Source organism: Leptonychotes weddellii, chromosome 9 (assembly GCF_054177405.1).
Source record: "Leptonychotes weddellii isolate Sample4059 chromosome 9, ASM5417740v2, whole genome shotgun sequence".
NCBI classification, from domain to species: Eukaryota; Metazoa; Chordata; class Mammalia; order Carnivora; family Phocidae; genus Leptonychotes; species Leptonychotes weddellii.
The window spans coordinates 8,777,703-8,795,119 of NC_138377.1; the positions used below are offsets into that span (position 1 = coordinate 8,777,703).

At 43.8% G+C, this 17,417-nt stretch overlaps 1 protein-coding gene across 3 annotated transcripts in view; it reads right to left on the reverse strand.

The window, feature by feature from the left end:
- PPP4R4 (protein phosphatase 4 regulatory subunit 4) overlaps nt 1-9,118 on the reverse strand; it is a 105,820-nt gene extending 96,702 nt beyond the window's left edge. The window contains exons 1-2 of one of the 3 annotated variants that reach the window (XM_081829996.1): nt 8,881-9,118; nt 7,435-7,508 (exon numbers count right to left, since the gene is read on the reverse strand). In XM_081829996.1, the coding sequence (XP_081686122.1) occupies nt 7,435-7,508; nt 8,881-9,000 (194 nt within the window). In that variant the 5' untranslated portion in view covers nt 9,001-9,118. The remainder of the gene's footprint in view (nt 1-7,434; nt 7,509-8,880) is intronic. The other 2 variants (XM_081829995.1, XM_081829997.1) reach the window with 2 other exon arrangements.
- Nucleotides 9,119-17,417: the final 8,299 nt, after the last annotated feature.

Consider the following 17,417-nt stretch of genomic DNA (forward strand, 5'->3'; position numbering starts at 1 on the left):
ATTTGGGCATTTTTTTAAATGGGGCCTCTTATAGGGAACATCCTTGTAGGAAAAGAAAAATGTTCAATGGTGTAAGTAAATCAGGCACAGGAAAACAGAAACCTCTTCAGGCTATTAGTAGGCAGTTCGTTATCAATATGCTAGGAAATTTACATACTAGAAAGTTTGTCACTTTCTTTCCTTAAAAATAAGGGTTAGACCACTCATACACTGCTGATAGAAGTTTAAATTGGCACAATGTGGAAAACTGTTTAGCCATATCTTTTAAGCTGGACATATGTATATACCAATGACCAATAATTCTACTTCTATGAAGATAACTAAAAGAAATGCATACCTATGCATACATATTCACCAAAAGACCTGTACATGAATGTTCCTAGCAGCACTATTCATAATAGCAAAAAACTGGAAACAAGCCAAATGTCCATCAACAGTAAAATGAATAATTAAATTGTGACTTATAATGGAATACTATACAGCAATAAAAGTGAACAATCTATTTCTCCATGCAACAATTGGGACAAATCTCTTTTTGAAAAGGTTCAGTAAAAGCTAAGCACAAAACAGTACATTCCATGGTTCCTGCTATACAAAGTTCAAAATCAGGCAAACTAATCTATGATGCTAAAAGTCACGACGGTGGAGGAACTGGACAGGGTAAAAGGGAGGTACTAGGCTAATACAGTAGATTGTGTTCTATTTCTTAATCTGTGTGCTGATTACATGGGTGTGTTCACTCATGAAAATTCAACAAGCTATATATTTAGCATTTGTGCACATTTCTGCAGATGTTCAAAAAGCTTGTTTTAAGAAACAAAAAAAAATATGCCTATGAAAGTACCACTTTGGGGCGCCTAAGTGGCTCAGTCAGTTAAGCATCCGGCTCCTGATTTCGACTCAGGTCATAATCTCAGGGTTGTGAGATTGAGCCCCGCGCTGGGCATGAAGACTGATTAAGATTCTCTCCCTCTTGCTCTGCTCCTCCACCTTCCCCCCACCCCCACCCCCCACCACCTCTAATGGAAAGAAAGGAAAGGAAAGGACCTCTTTAACTGAGATTCCTAATTCATTGATTTTTTTTTTTTTTTTTTTTTTTTTAGTATACAGAAGTAAAGGAATAACAGAGCAGAGCATGGGCCAAACTCAATGCAGAAACAAGAGAGAGATATCATGGGTAACCAAAGACGAAGAAAGGTCATCATAGTACATACTTTGAAAAAGGATAGTATCTCTCTCTACATGGTGTTAAAAGACTCTTGCAACCGAACAGCACTCTCCACTTCCTTGCCAAAGGCAGGCTGAATGCTCATAGCTAAGAGGCTACTTTCTAGAATGCTCACAAGCTTCTGCTCTAGGGGATTTTTAACCAAGAGTCAGCTGCAGACCAGTTTATCCCAGTTTCACTGGCTACTGCAATTACATAATTAAATACTGCAGAAGCATATGACGCAAAAAGAGAGTCATTTCTATGAAAAATAAATTCAAAGTTTTAGAAACAGTCAATAAAGATAACTTACCAAAGAAAATTGCTATTGAAATAGGAAGAACGAGACAACTTGCAAAAGATGAGTAGAAAATCACAAAACTCTAGGACCATGCTTTCTGAATACTTCTAAGCCATCTTCAAATTCTCACCCAGCTTTAAAGAAATGTAAACTTGACATTTTAAGTGCATAATGGGGATAATCGATGCAAGAAAGCAGATCCTGAACTGTAATCAACAGACCTATACTCAAAAAAAAGGCAGTGGACCTACAGCAAAGACTGGCAAACTCTACGTATTTTTTTACACTAAAATAAAATGTTGAATGTAGGTATCATTCTTATGATTCCCCATGCTGACCAATTTTTTGGGATTAACTAACCAACTATCCATTCCACCTGTGAGGGATTTAAAAGGTTCTTCTGTACATCACTCAAGAAAACTGGGTAAAGAGATACTAGACACTCAGGCGCCCCCCCCCCACACACACAGTCTCTCTCTCTCTCACATACATACACACACACTCACACACATCCCTTATATACCCGCTTTACTAAAACAGTATTAAAAGGCAGAAGGCATCAAAAAAAGAAATCAAGACAATAGTGAAAATAAAAGAAGTATGGGGATATAGAGATCTTAGAAATAAGGTCATACAAAGGAGTCTTTCACACAGCTTTTCACATTTGCATAGCAAATACGAAAGGTATTTTTAAAGACAAAACAATGGAAACCTAGCCAGGTAGCCAAGCTTATCACTGAAGTTCTTCCCCACTATTTTACTGCTGTCCTTCCTGTTCTAGTCTTGAATGCAAGGGTCTCCAGAAGTGATTAGCAGTAGCCACAGTTTAAAGCACTTCCGTTCATTTCCAGATTTGGCTGCAGAAATCTCCCTCTGTGACATCACCAGGGGGAACACTTACTTCTTAAAGAAAGGGGGGAAGGGGCAGAGGCTAAAAGTTCCTAATTAAAGATGCACTTTACCTGACAGTCCCTGGAAGGCAAAGTGCAAAGTGTTTTAAAACTCACAGCATAGGGGCACCTGGGTGGCTCAGTCGGTTACCCAGCCAACTCTTGAATTCAGCTCAGGTCACGATCTCAGGGTCCTGGGATCAAGCCCTGTGCTGGGCTCTGCCCTCAGCGGGGAGTCTGCTTGGGATTCTCTGCCTCTCCCTCTCCCTCTGCCCCTTACCGGGCACAGGCACGCTCATGTGTTCCCTCTCTCTCTCTCTCTCTCTCTCTCTCAGCTCACGCTCATGTGTTCCCTCTCTCTCTCTAATATAAATAAATAACTTAAAAAAAAATTCAGTGTAAAGTGACTATAAAAGCAATCAACATAAAAGTGAGGTTAACACTAACCAATCCACACAACGCATGCATAATGTTAAGAGCAAATATTGCTTAAAATAAGGTCACTTGGTAAGAAAATATAAATCTGTAAAACAGGCTGACCTTATCACTCAAGTTTAAAAATGCTTAATTATAATTTGTGAAGATTCTGGTTTCTGATAAATACTATTAGCACAGGAAGTTAATAGGTATCTTTTATAAATTTAAGTTGACATACTTTACTTGCCAGTTACTTTACTAAATTAGTGGAAGGCAACATTAATATTGTTATCCTCTTTTAAAAGTTTGAAATGTACCTTGAGAACCTAAGTAACAAGGAAGTAGGGACAAGGGGAAAGAGACAGAAGGAAATTAACATTAATTGGGAACCTATTCTGTGTTAGGGCTCCATCCATAATACAACCTTGGGAAACAGGAATTGCTATTTCCATTTTACAGACGGAAAAAGGGAGCTTAACAACCATAAATAATGTGTTCCTGGTCACACAGATAATAAACAGTAGAATAGGCTATAACCTAAATCTGTCTGATTCTATTGCCTATAATACAAAAAAATCAGAAGTATCTTAATTCATCTGGCATTTTGATCATCTTAAATTAAATAATACACTTTATGAAGAGGTATATATTTTTATCACAGCGCAAAACAAGAAAGACCAAAACAGCAACAACCTAACAGATGGCTTGCCCTCCAGGAGCTTACAATTAAAGAAAATGTTCCCACGGGCACACACACACACAGGTTAAGGAATACAATGTAGTGATGAATCACTCCTTGAGTGAGGCCATCCATAAGTGATAGGGGAACTCAGAGAAGCCTGGGCTCCATGTGGTTTCAGCAGTTCAGAAGGGCTTTATGAAAGATGCAAGCCCACAGCTGGATCCTGGAGATGGAAAATGTTGAACAGGGGTAATGAAAGGTCCTCCAGGACAGGGAACAGCAGAGGTAAGGATGAACACGATGAATATGAGTAACAGTGAAGAGGCCAGCAGGACTGCTTTAAAAAGTAAAGGACTAAGTGGAAACAACCCAAGTGTCCATCAACTGATGAATGAATAAGCAAAATGTGATACACCCACCCAGTGCAATACTACTCAACAATAGAAAGCACTGACACATGCTACAACACGGATGAACTTTGAAAACATTACGCTAAATGAAAGCAGTCAGTCACAAAAGGCCACATGCTGTATAATTTCATTTACATGAAATGTCCAGAGAATAGACAAATCCATAGAGACAGGAAGTAGACTAGTGATTCGCAAAGGCTGGATGTGGTAGAAAGAAGTAAGGAGTGACTGCTTATAGGTACAGGGTTTCTTTGGAGGATGATGAAAATGTTCTAAAATTGATCGTGGCGATGGTTGCACAACTCTGTGAATACACTAAAATCCACTGGACTGCACACTTTAAATGGGTGAAGTGTATGGCAAATGAACTACAGCTCAATCAAGCCATTAAAAAAAAAAAGTTGAGGGCCTGGGGGAACATCACACTGCACAGCTAAGATGGAGTCCCTTAGGCCAAGTTTGAGGGTCTGGAATTTATCTGGTAGGCAATCAGAAATATCTAAGTAAAGACTTACCTAATGAAAGCACAGTACACAAACTTAGGGCTCTTCTCTAACAAAATTATTCACATATTTTAAATACATTCCTAAAATATATGCCAAAATCACAAAGACAACAGAGAATAGGAAAAAGATGATGCGATAGGATTTTGATGAAGCCACAAGCTGTGACTATTAGGAAAGCTGTTTTGCTTCATCACTAAATGCCACAGATATGGATGTATCAGCATCGTATTTATGCAAAACCACAAATTCATCTGTGTCATGTCTTCAAATACTGTGATGTTCTAAGCTTAATCATGAAAACTGCATTAACAATTGATGTGCCATATTTTAAGAGTGAGAGAATGAACTGTGTAATTCGTTTTTCATTGGATGACAGTACTCTACAGATAATGTTTTATATATTAGATTCACTTTAAATGCTATCAGAACCTCCACTCCACTGATACAAAACATGTGTGATGCAAACACATTTGCCTGAAGTCTAATTTAACCTAAGATTCCAAAAGAGTTTTATTATACAAAGTAAGAAAACTAAAGAGACAAATCCGACATTCAAAGGGGGAAAAAAAATCTGGATATTAAATATCTAATACAAAGGAAAAGGCAAAGCACTCAAAATCAATCTGAAAATCAAAGAAAAAAAAACAGGGGGCACCTGGGTGGCTCAGTGGGTTGACATCTGACTCTTGATTTCGGCTGAGGTCATGATCTCAGGGTCCTGGGATTTAACCCCACAGGCTCCGTGCCCCATGCTCAGCACAGAGTCTCTTGTCCCTCTCCCTCTCCCTCTGTTCCTCCCCCTCTCTTTCTCCCTTCCCCCCGCACCCCCCCCCCCGCTCTCTCAAATAAGCAAATAAAATCTTAAAAAAAAAAAAAACAGATCTCAGTATGAGGTTCTATAGCATTGGGAAGTACAATGAAAGAAAAAAAGGAACAAAGTACATTTAAAATAAAAGGCTCAATACAAGAGAGCAGAAGAGGCTGTAACAGAGGCAAAGTTTGGAACTCATCTATAAGACAATCCCATACCTTCCCCGGAATCCCAAGGAAGAAAGAACCTTTCAGGCAGTGTGCTGTTATCCCTTCAGAAGCTGGCCTAAAGGTGAAATCCCAGTTTCCCCTAGGAGGTGGTGAGATGGTAAGAATACAAAGAAGAACTCCGCTAGAGAACCCATACACAACCAAACTAGTGTTCGCCTTCTGAGTCACCTTGCAAAACTCCTTCAAGGTAGATAAGCCACGAGAAACTAAAGGAGATATCAGATCTCTTTTAAAATTCTCGTCTAAGGAGAGGACCCATCTGTCTCTGAAAGGCTTTGTAAATTCCAGAACTGGAAGAAACTTGTGCTCTGTGTCTGAGAAATACAGACAACTTAGATGACCCGGTTCACTAACAAACAATAAAAGCAAAATAGAAAACAAGTACACTGTCCTAAAAAAGAAGCCTTGTCACTGATATCTAGAATAAGGTATCTGCTGTCACAAGTAAGCAGAGCAAGACTCTCCATTTCCTAATTGTAAGCCAGAGTTTATGCAAAAGAAGAGACTTCAGCAGGAGTATCCAGGGGGAACTTTTTACAAATCATTAACTGCTGTATGTTAAAAGAAACTTATCCAAACGTTCATCAATTGTCTACCTACTCCAAACAAAAGAACTCGGGGGAAAAGGCAGAAGTTTACAACTACTTTTCACTGTATTGGACATGTTAATTACTAAGGAATAGAGTGCTTCAAATATAATAAAGTATCAAAAAAGATTAAACACTGAATTATTCTCTATGTAAACATCAAAAATACATTACTGTTAATCCATACATAAATAAAAGTTTTCTTTTAAATAAATAGGGAGAAATAAGGACACCATGCTACCAAAGATCACCAAAGGAGGGGAAATAACACCAACATAAGGTCTAATACCCAGAAACGTTTTCAAGTGATAGAATTATGAGAATGGTCTAAATTACAAGCATGCTACAATTCTGACTAAACTAAGAACAGAAACCCAAGAGGCCATGAATAAGCTAAAAAATAACTAAGAGACTGGAAGTCATGGGGAGGGATTTTTAATTTTTTACAGGATCCTCCACTGAATAACATGGAACTAGAAGCATGACCTATAAATTAGAAAGGAGAACAAGAAACTTGTCAGCACTTGAAACTGGCAAAGCTGACCTAAGCTAAGGAAACAAGGATGATAAATATCTCAGGAGGTAAATAACACTAGTTTTCAAAATCTGTTCTAAAAAACAAAAGGGAAAACTAATTTGCCAAAGGGAAAAACATGTGGCTGTAAGTTAAAGAGAAATTTTAAAACAAATATACACAAAATACCTTGGGAAAATTTCTGCTTTGGAAGTATTTTCACAGATAAGTTCATTAATGTTCACTGCATTAGCTTTTAAGAAGTTAAATCTAAAGTTTTTTTAGTTGAGAGAAATTTTATAAATATTTGCAATAATCACTTGCATTAAGCAATTCTGCAGAGCTTGCAAGATTAAACTTAAATGAGAGTAGGCTCAATTAAATTTTAAAATCTTTCAGACAAAATTACAAGGCTTACATAGCAAAAGTAATATAAAGCAACAAATTGAGCTACTCTATTTGTGTGGAGTTTTTTCTATATAGTAAATAGCATGTAAGTTCATACTCTATTATTAACTTAAAATTAATCACTGGACATTCTTTAAGTCTCATCCAAACTTACTGGATCTATGGGAGAACAACCAAAGCTGGAAAATAAAAAAAGAAGGAGATCCAATTCAAGTCCTTAAGCTGTTCTGTTCCTCCTCCTCCAAGAAATATTCTTTAAGTTGGTTGTCTTACTGGATTTCAATTCTCAAACATGTAAGTCCATACCAAAATCTTAGCTTACAACATAATTAAATGCTATGCGTGCCAAAGTACTCCGTTCAAGCGGTTGGGTAAATCTGAACATAACCGTAACGACATTTCACAACGCGTTCATCCATGCTGTGCCACAGGGAACGAGCAACAAATTCACAGAAAGACTTCGAGCAATACCTGAGCAGATAAACAGCCCTTTCAATATCACTGAGGTCTTCATCAACTGTCAATCTTTCTATTTCTTCTGGTGTCTGTCAAGTGTAAAATACAAATTATGCACACAAACGTGGATTAGTCTTGCCCCCCAGTGACCCTCCGGGAACCCCATATAAGTAGAGACTAATGAAAAAGTTTCGCAATTAAGCAGTTATCGTTGAAAACTAATCAAGAGTCTGAGGACTCCAGGTGCCGACCTCAACCACAGAGGTCTCCGTCTCGAATTGTTGGGTTGGGGTGGTGGAGTTTTTATGTTTTTGTTTTTTTTTCTTTTTTAAACTATTCTAGCTTGAAAATTACAGTGTGGCTTCATAACATTGCCGAACTCGATTTTATATGCATATATAAAATACATACGTACTTTTAAATCTCTAATACCCCAAAGCTGTTTCTCCAGCATTTTCCACCCCAGGAAATGCTACAAGGGGGATGGAGGCAAACTGCAACCGAGAGAGAATGAAAAAGACGAAATGTGGAGTGGGGGAAGGGAAGGAAATAAACTCTAGGGCTGGAAGGAAATCAAAGATTCGCGATATTGCGGCAGGTGGGAGTGAGAAGAGCTCAACCGAGCTTTTGAGAGGACGGCTGGGGGAGGGGGTGGTCCCTAAAGTAGGTTTACTGGCAGCGAGGGTTGGAGGCTGGGACGAAGATGACTCTGCGGGGTGGGGGAGCGAACTGAAGGTTGACTCCCTCAAGGCGGGGAGTGGGGATCAGGGTCCCAGGTGGAGTCTTGGAGGGGCTGGGAAAAAAGGACGTGTGGTGACTCAGGATGGGGGCGAAGGGTCGAGAGGGCTTTGAAGATCCGTAGCGGGACGACGGTAGCCTGGGCGCTGGGTGGGAGGTGAAGGGAGGCCTGGCCGACTAGGGGGCAGAGGCACCCGAGCTTGCTCGGATAGAGGAAGGGGAAAGTGGGATCCGGCGTGTCTCCGGGAGGAGGGGCGGATCTGTGTTGACTGAGGAGTGGGACGGGGTCCCGTGGGGGGGGGCACTCAGGAGGGGACAAGGCGGCGGCGGCCTCGAGGGGCAGCTCCCGCAGATCGGAAGGAAGAGGGGCCACGGCCGTCCGGGAGGGGCGGCTTGGGGGACGACGCTGGACGGTCCGTTCCTGGGGGCGAGTTGGGGAAGGCGCACGGGCCGGGCTGGGCCGGGGGACTGGGGGAGCCCAGGGCGTCCGAGGGGTCAGTCCCTCGGGGAGGGGGGTCCGAGCTGGGAGAACCGAAGCTGTGTCGAAGCAGGGGCGCCGGCAGGGGCCGGTTTAGGGTGACACGGCGACCGGAGGAGGACTGAGGGTCCAGCCCGACTCCGAGAGGGTCCCGGGCCGCCTCGGGAAGAAGGGGACGGGACGGGGTCGGGGCCCGGGCCAGTCGCCAGGCTCCCTGCGGGCAGTTCCTCCTCCCCGGGGCGCACCTTGAGGCTCCGGCGGACCGGCCTCTCGATGATGGTGAGCTCCTGCAGGTCCTCCATGTAGCCGAACAGGCTGTTCTGACTGAAATCCATCGCGGCAGCGGCGGGCGGCGGCGGATGCATGGACCGCCGGGCCCCCTCGCCGCCCGGGCCGGAGCGGCCCCGGGATGCCGGACGCTCGCAGCCCCGCGGCCGCCCACCGGCAGGACTTTCTCCCGCTCTCGGCCGCGGGAGCCGGGCGGGAGGGTAGCTGGCGGCGGGAGAAGGAGCGCGGCCGCCGGGGGGCGGGGCGGCCAAGGCGAGGGGGCGGGGCGGCCAAGGCGAGGGGGCGGGGCGAGGCGCGCGGGTGGCCGGCGGGGGCGGGGCCAGAGGCGGGGGAGGTGCCACAAGCCCGCCTCAGCCCCGCCCCCCAGGCGCCGCGCGCACGCGAGCCGGACGCAACTGCCGCGCTGCACCGTGGCTGCCCCCTCCGCCCCTCGGCGCCCTCCTCTCCCCTTGCCCCGCCCCCGGCCGAGCGCGCCCCGCCCTGTGGCGCGTGCGCAGAACCTTCCTCCTCCTGCAGCCTGCGGAGGCGGACTGGGGGCGGTGGCCGGGGGCGGAGAGGCTGAACCAATGGCAGGGTTAGCGAAGGACAGGGAGGTGGGCTGCTGTCGTATTTAACCTGCAGGAATAACCTTTGGATAATTCGTGTGATTGTCCACCACAGCAGGCAAGCTGTGTACGTGGAGACTACCCTAGCTCAGCTCTAGCCCTGGGGGAGGGATGCGTACCCCAAATCAGCAATTACAGCGTGGTGTGTGCGCAGGTGATGCGGGAAAGGGTGTAATGGAATACAGTCCTGAAGGGGCTAGCATTTGGGTGGGGCTGCGGCCGGAAAAGGACTCCCGGAGGGGAAACACTTAAACCGAATCTTAAACAATCAGACTTTCCTAGAGAAATAAGAGTAAGCCCATTTCGAATTGAAATCTGGGCTTGTTTTGACTGTGGGACGTACGGCTAGGAGTACAGGGAAGCCAGGGCTTGGCGAGGTGAGTGGAAGGGAGAGGCAGGTCCTTTTTAGAGAAAGGCCCTGCTCTGGGCAGCGACATTGAGTCGCTTGCATTTGATTCTGTTAAGAATAGGAAGCGATGGGAAGGGCATTGGGGCGATTTTTTTGGACCTCAGGGACAAAAGTTATGTTGAGCAGACTCTTCAGCTCCTAGGAGAGCTCTTTAATTTTATTTTGTTATTTTCCACTCGTTCCCTCTCCACCGTCCCATTTCTCTATCCGCCATGCGCACCCTCTCTTGTATGTTAAGATATGTCCCAGGACGTGTGTATATCCTCCAAAGATACTGTTAGTTTCTGTATTATTTTTAAAATACATGAAAGGTATTGTGCTAAGAATCCGTTCTGTTTCTTGTTTTTCCCTCAACATAATGTCTTAGAGATTTATTCATGGGGCTATCTATATAATTCTCGGTGTTCATTTAGACCTAACCACTAATAGCATTCAGTTTGTGCATCTAACACATTTTACTTACCAATTCCTTAAAAAATGGACAGTTAGGTTGCCAGCAGTTCCTTGTAACCACAGACAATACTGGAATGATATTAGACGTGTCCCTGATGGACCATAAGATAGAAAGGGAATTGCCCGGTCATGGAGTCTACAATGCTTGTTTTCACTCTGCCAAGTTGCCCTCTAGAGTGGCTTTGCCGGTTTGCACTCCCACCAGTGGTACATGAAGACAGAAAGATTCTTGTTTTCCCACTTCATATGCTAACATTTAGTATTATCTGATGTCCTAATTTATATCAATCTGATAGCGAAGTAGTATCACATTGTAATTTCATTTAATTTTTTTGTTGATAGGTGACGTTACCCATTTTTCCATATACTGAAGAAACTGAGATTTTTTTCTTTCTGTGAATTAACTATTTACATCCTCTGCCTATTTCTTGGCTAGATTTCCTATTATTTTTCCGAATGAATTAAAGGAGTTTCCTATATTTCTAAATATTAATCTCATGTCAGTCTTGGACAATGCAAGTATTTCTCCCAATCTTTCACATGCCCTGGTAGCTTGGCCTTTGCTATCCTACAGTGTAGGGGAAATCCTTATTTTGATATATACAAATGCATCTAATTTTAGCCTTGTGGAGTGGCGTTTTTTGGGTCTCCTTAAAGAATCTTTTCCTACCCAAATATTCTCCTACACCTTTCCCTGTTTAATAACGTCATACCTTTATCTATCACAGTTAGGTCTTAATTCATCTGCAGTTCACCTGGCATATGGTATAACCAAGACTAAGTATTATTTTCTCTGCATAGTGAGCAGATTTGCCCAGCAGTACCCACCAAACAATCCATCTTTTCTCCACTGATGTGTGATGACGTCTCTGTCCTATACCAATTCTTAACAGACACACGTCCCTGTTTCTGGGCTCTCACTACTGCTCTGTTGATCTAGATCTGTTCTGCACTGTTTTTATCACTATGTCTTTGTTATATGTCCTAATATCTGGTAGCGTGAGTCCTACCCCACTGTGCTCTTTTTTAATTCGGTATTGCCTCTGAAGTTCAAAGCAAAAATGGTCAGTGGTTACCCCACGGCTAAAATCCAGGTATTCCGATCCCTGCTCCACATTAAGGAAAAAGGGGTGGGGGGGAGCTTGGGAGAGATCAGGATGGAGAAGAGGCAGAGACGCAGGGGAGGTGGTTTTCCTTAGCAATACCTTGCAGCCTCCCTTTCCTGTCAATTTCTGAAATTGTCCTCTTTTCCCCTTGGTTTGTAACTGATACTAAATCATATTTATAAACTTTACTGTTTCAGCTAAGAAGTATTATCTCATGTTTAGATTTTGTAACACCATCATTTGATATTTGATGATATTCTTAAATGAAAAACTGATTGAAACACAGACATAGCTTTGATGTTGGCTGCTCCAGGGCAGGAGACTGATGAAGTCAGTTTGGTGACTAGAGTCTATAACTGCTGTAGTTACTGCCCTGTGGTAGAAATAGCCTGCCCCAGCCTGGCTGCCAGGAAACTTTAGTCCCAGTCCCGGCTCTGCCAGTGACATGGAATGGAAGGAGTCTTGGAGCCCTGTTTTTCTTATCTGAATTGTTTTCTTATGACTTGTCTCCATGTGTCCTAGAAGCAGCCCTGTGAAGTACAGATAAGACGCACCACTATTCCAATCTCATAGATAAAGAAATTGAGGCTCAGAGAGGTTACATGACTTTAGGCATAAGCACACAGCTAAGAGAAGCTAGATTTATTCATGTCATGTATTCATTCAACAAAAGCCTGGTAGTTAAATGCATGGACTTCAGAGTCTAACTGCCTGGATTGGCTCTGGCCAAATGCCTAGAATCCTGGCTCTGCTACTTCCTACTGTGGGCAAGTTACTTAACCACTCTGTCCCCCACTTTACTCATCTCTAAGATCAGAATAACAGTAGTACTCAGCACAACGGCTTAAATGACTTAAATGAGATAATATGCACACAATGTTTAGAGGAATTCCCAGCACATAGCAAGCATTATTACCATCGGTGTTCCCTGTCCCTGGGCTCAGAAAATATTTAATACGCCGTGTGCTGAAGCTGTTGATTCTTGTGGTTGAATCTGTTGAGTCTGTGATTCTACAATAATATCCTCCCAAAGAAGTCCAGGTCCTCATCGCTGGAAACTGTGACTGTGTTACCTTACTTGGCAAAAGAGGCTTTGAAGATGTGCCTCATTTGAGGATCTTGAGATGAGGAGATTATCTTATGTATCTAATACGTATTACATTATCTGGGTAAACCCAGTGTAATCATAAGGGTCCTCATGAGCAAAAGAGGGAGGCAGGAAAATCATCATCAGACTTTGAGAAAACTTGACCAGCCATTGCGAGCTTTGAAAACAGAAGGGGCCCACAAGAAGACAGCCATTAGAAGCAGGAAAAGGAATACAAGAAATAAATAAACTCTCCTAGGGCCCTTCAATGGAAATGTAGCTCCGATGACACCTTGATTTTAGCCCACTGAAACCCAGATCTAACTTCCAGAACCATAAGATAATAAATTTGTGTGCTTTTAAGCCACTACATGGGCGGTAATTTTCTACAACAGTAAAACTAAAACTAAGCCATTATCTATATGAGGAAAATGTTTAAATTAGATTACTACCTCAGACCATACATCACATGATTATTAAATCATGTGAATTAAAAACCTAAACGTGTTTCTCTGGGCTTGAACCTATAGGTAGCAACTCGGCTAAATGCACCAAGAAGGTCAGAACTGTCGGTAAAATATACAGGACCCATGAGGGCGACTCTCTTAGGAAAATGGTGAAGAAAATAGAAATGAACTAGCACACCAAGTGCATTTCTTCCTTCTGTAGCAAAACCAAGACAGAGAAACGAGCTGTGGGGATCTGGCACTGTGGTTCCTGCATGAAAATGGCTCCTGGACCTACCTCACCTCTTCTGCCATCACAGAGACATGATCAGTTGCAAGACCAGTTGAAGCTCCACCACCAGCCTAAGTGAGTTCATTATGTCATCACAACAGCAACAGCAAAACCCAAATGCAAAAGTCAGATCTTCCAAACTTTTCCAAGAAAATACACGAGGATAACTTTATGACATCCGAAGACGGAGAACAAGAAGCACGGGCTATAAAATACAAGATTGATAAATCTAACTAAATGAAAATTTAGAACTGGTATTCATCAGAAGAGACACCACAAAGACAGTGTGACAAGACAAACAATCGACTGGGAAAAGATATTCATAACAAATTAATCAAAGAAGGATTGCTGTCCAGAATTAAGAACTCCCAAAAAATCAGTAGGAAGACAACTAAGTAGAAAAATGGGCAAAATATACAAACCACCACCTTACAGAAGGGGAATTTCCAATAAACCTATGAAAAGAAGCTCAACCTTATTTTAATAATCAGGGAATGGTAAATGGACACACCCAGCAAGTGGTGCTGGTGCAAATTGGTGCAACCACTTTGGAAAATAATTTGGCATTAACTTGCCCAATGGAATAAATCTCTTCAAGGCATATACTCTAGCACACCTGCACAGAGACCTGCGTGAGAAGGTTCACAGCAGCAAAATCCTGGTAGCAACTCAAATGCCTCTCTACTGGAGAATAGATTCATTAGTTGTTGCATACTCAAATCAATGGAAAACCATGACGGTGAAAATGAACCACAAATACATAATTCAATAAAGATAAACCTCATGAACATATTGAGCAATAAATGCGAATTGTCCAAGATTATCTGCAGTATGAAACTCTTACATAATGTTCAAAAACAATATTATGTATATAATATCCCTATGTGGTTAAAATGGCCAAGAGAAGAAAAGGAGACGATAAACACTAAAACGTAATATATTGTTGGGAAGCCTGGGTGGCTCAGTCAGTTAAGCCTCCCACTCTTGATTTCAGCTCAGCTCATGATCTCAGGGTCATGAGATCGAGCCCTGTGTTGGGCTCTCCGCTCAGCGGCAAGTCTGCTTCTCCCTCTCCCTCTCCCTCTGTGATCTCCCTCTCTCTCTCAAATAAATAAGTAAAATCTCTAAAAACAAAACAAAACATATTGTTAATCTCTAGGACCAAGATGTGACCGGGGAGGGGCACACAGAAGTCACAGGGGATGTGTTCTTTTTTGAACTAGATAGTAATACATATTTGTTTTATTGTTATGCTTCAAATATACATATGCATTCCGTATGTTTTATGCATGAAATATTTTAGAAGTTTTTACATCATAGAGATTTTGTGGTTTCTAGTTCTGAATTTAGTACTGCTATCCATCCATTCATTCAAAACATATTTCAAGAATTCTGGCTATATGATAAGCATTGTTCTAGGCTAGGTCTACAGATATGAAGCAAGCCAGCTACAGGCCCTCCCACCACAGAGCACACATCCTAAGGAGAGCAATGGAAATTGATCCAATAATCATCTACTGTGATTAAATATCTGACTACAAGCTAGGATAACTGCTATGGAAAAAATACAGGAGCTGGGATACTGATGGAGAAGGACCACCTTGGAGTGATGTGAACAGGTTCACATCTTCGGGGGCTGCTCCACCCTTGATGTACTGGGGTATGGGTGGAGGTCAGGGAGGCTGAGGCAGAAAGGATGATTTCCACATCTTTGGCTTGTGCAGCTGGATGGATGGAGACATCACCCACCCAGTGCTCGCCCTGTGCCTTCTTCAGTGTCTGGGTAGAAAGCAGCTTCTGACGACCACCGCAGAACAGAGCTCCACTGCCGCACCAAGCAGACTGGCCAACGTCTGCCCCCCAAGTCAGCAGCGGCTCCCTGTAGCTCCCTCCTCTTCAGCTTGGTTCTGGATGAGCTACATGAGGTTCCTAGTGGGCCACATCTGCCTCAATCTACCCAGTACCTGACGTGATGGCTAGCACCCACTAAGGGCTCTGTTAATGTTTGTTGAGAGACAGAAAGAGGCGGGAGGCAGGGAGGCTGGAACAGGGGCACTAAACTGGCATGGGAGGAGGTCAACCACTGTGGTCCAAGCCACCCTTATTTCTCACCTGGATAACAGAGCCTCGGCTTCTGCCCTTCTACTTTTAAAAGCCTTACCAACACAGCCAGAGTGATCGTATTAACACGAAAGTCAGACTCAGTCACCTCATGCTCTAAAACAGGGCTTTTCAACCTTGTTACTCCATGGGCCCTGGAAATTCTCTGTGGGGGAAGGGGAGAGAAATGCTGTCCTGTGCCTGGTAGGCTATTTAGCAACACCCCTGGCCTCTCCTCACTAGATGCCCGTATCCTATCCTGACCTCTCCTCACCTACCCCCATCCAGTTGAAAACGGAAATGTCTTCAGACGTTGCCAAATGTCCGCTGGGAGCAAAATGCCCTTCCCCCCCACCATTGAGACCACTGCTCTAAACTCTGCGGTGACTCCCCATCTGGCACAGAGGATGTCCTCCCACACACCTCACCTCTCCCACCTCATGCTCCCGTTTCCTCCCCCCGCCCACTCTGCTCTCTCCAGGCCCGCTGGCCTCCCTACTATTCCTCGAACACTCGAGGTCTGATCCCAGTCTCAGAGCCAAGGAACCTGCCCTTCCCTCTGCCTGGAATGTTCTTCCATCGGATTGTCAGTGAACTCCCTCTATCACATCCTTCAGGATATTACTCAAACATCACCTTCTCGATGAGGCCAGCTCGGGATGCCTTTTATGAAATTAAAATCCCACGGTGTTAATCCGCTAGGGCGGCCATCACAAAATACCACAGATTCAGTGACTTAGACAACAACAGAAATGTACTCTCTCACGGTTCTGGAGGCTGGAATTCCAAGATCAAGGTGTAGGCAGGGTTGGTTTCTCCTGAGGCTTGCACATGGCGGCCCTCCTGCTCTGTCCTCACATGGTCTTTCCCCTGTGTGCCTATCCCTGGGGTCTCTGTCTGTCTGAATTTCCTCTTTTTATTTTTTATTTTTTTATTTTTTAAAGATTTTATTTATTTATTTGACAGAGAAAGACACAGCGAGAGAGGGAACACAAACGGGGAGTGGGAGAGGGAGAAGCAGACTCCCCGCCGAGCAGGGAGCCCAATGCGGGACTCGATCCAGGGACTCCAGGATCACGACCTGAGCCGAAGGCAGTCGCCCAACCGACTGAGCCACCCAGGCGCCCTGAATTTCCTCTTTTTATATGGACACCAGTCATCTTGGATTAGGGCCCTGTTCTGATGGCCTCATTTTAACTTCAGCACCTCTAATGGTCCTATCTCCAAATACAGTCACATTGTGAGGTCCTGGGGGTTAGGGCTTCAACTTATGAATTTGGTGGGGGGGGGACACCATTCATCCTATAACACCCACCAGACCCACCACCGGCATTGATTAGTCTTAACATTCTGAATACTTTACCTATTCATCTCATTTATAGTCTTCTTCTTCTCCAATCCTCCGTTCAAATGTTGTGTTCCATAAAAGCAGAGATTTTGTCTATTTTATCCACCCCCACATTCCCAGTGCCTAGAATAATGCCTGGTACATAGTAGGTGCTTGTTAATTACTTGCTAAAGTAATGAATAATGACATCATGAATCTCCACTAACTAGCTGTACCCTTGATGGAATCATTTAACTTCTCTGGGCCGTAGCTCCTTCTGACAAATGAGGGAATTAGGCTAGCTGACCTAGAACGAGAATGTTGCTCTATGTGAATCTTAGTGCCAACTTAGTCCAGATTCCCTAGAAACGCTTAAGCGCTAACACTTCCTTACGAGGAACAATCCCAGGGCAGCCAGGGTGAGAGACAGTGAGGTGAGGTGGGGCAGGATGGGAAGCAAATACACGAACAGCACCGTGCTACCAGCCAGACCCCCCCAGTTCAGGGAGAGGCCCAGCCAGGTCCCATACAGGGCATCTCCAGACAGGCTATGAAGAAGCCCAGGCTTGGGAACCGTTCATAGGAAGGAGGCAGTAAATCTTCCTCCTGCCTTTTGCTTCCCACAGGTCAAAGTTGGCTCACTGAGGAGTTAACTCTCTTGCACTTTAA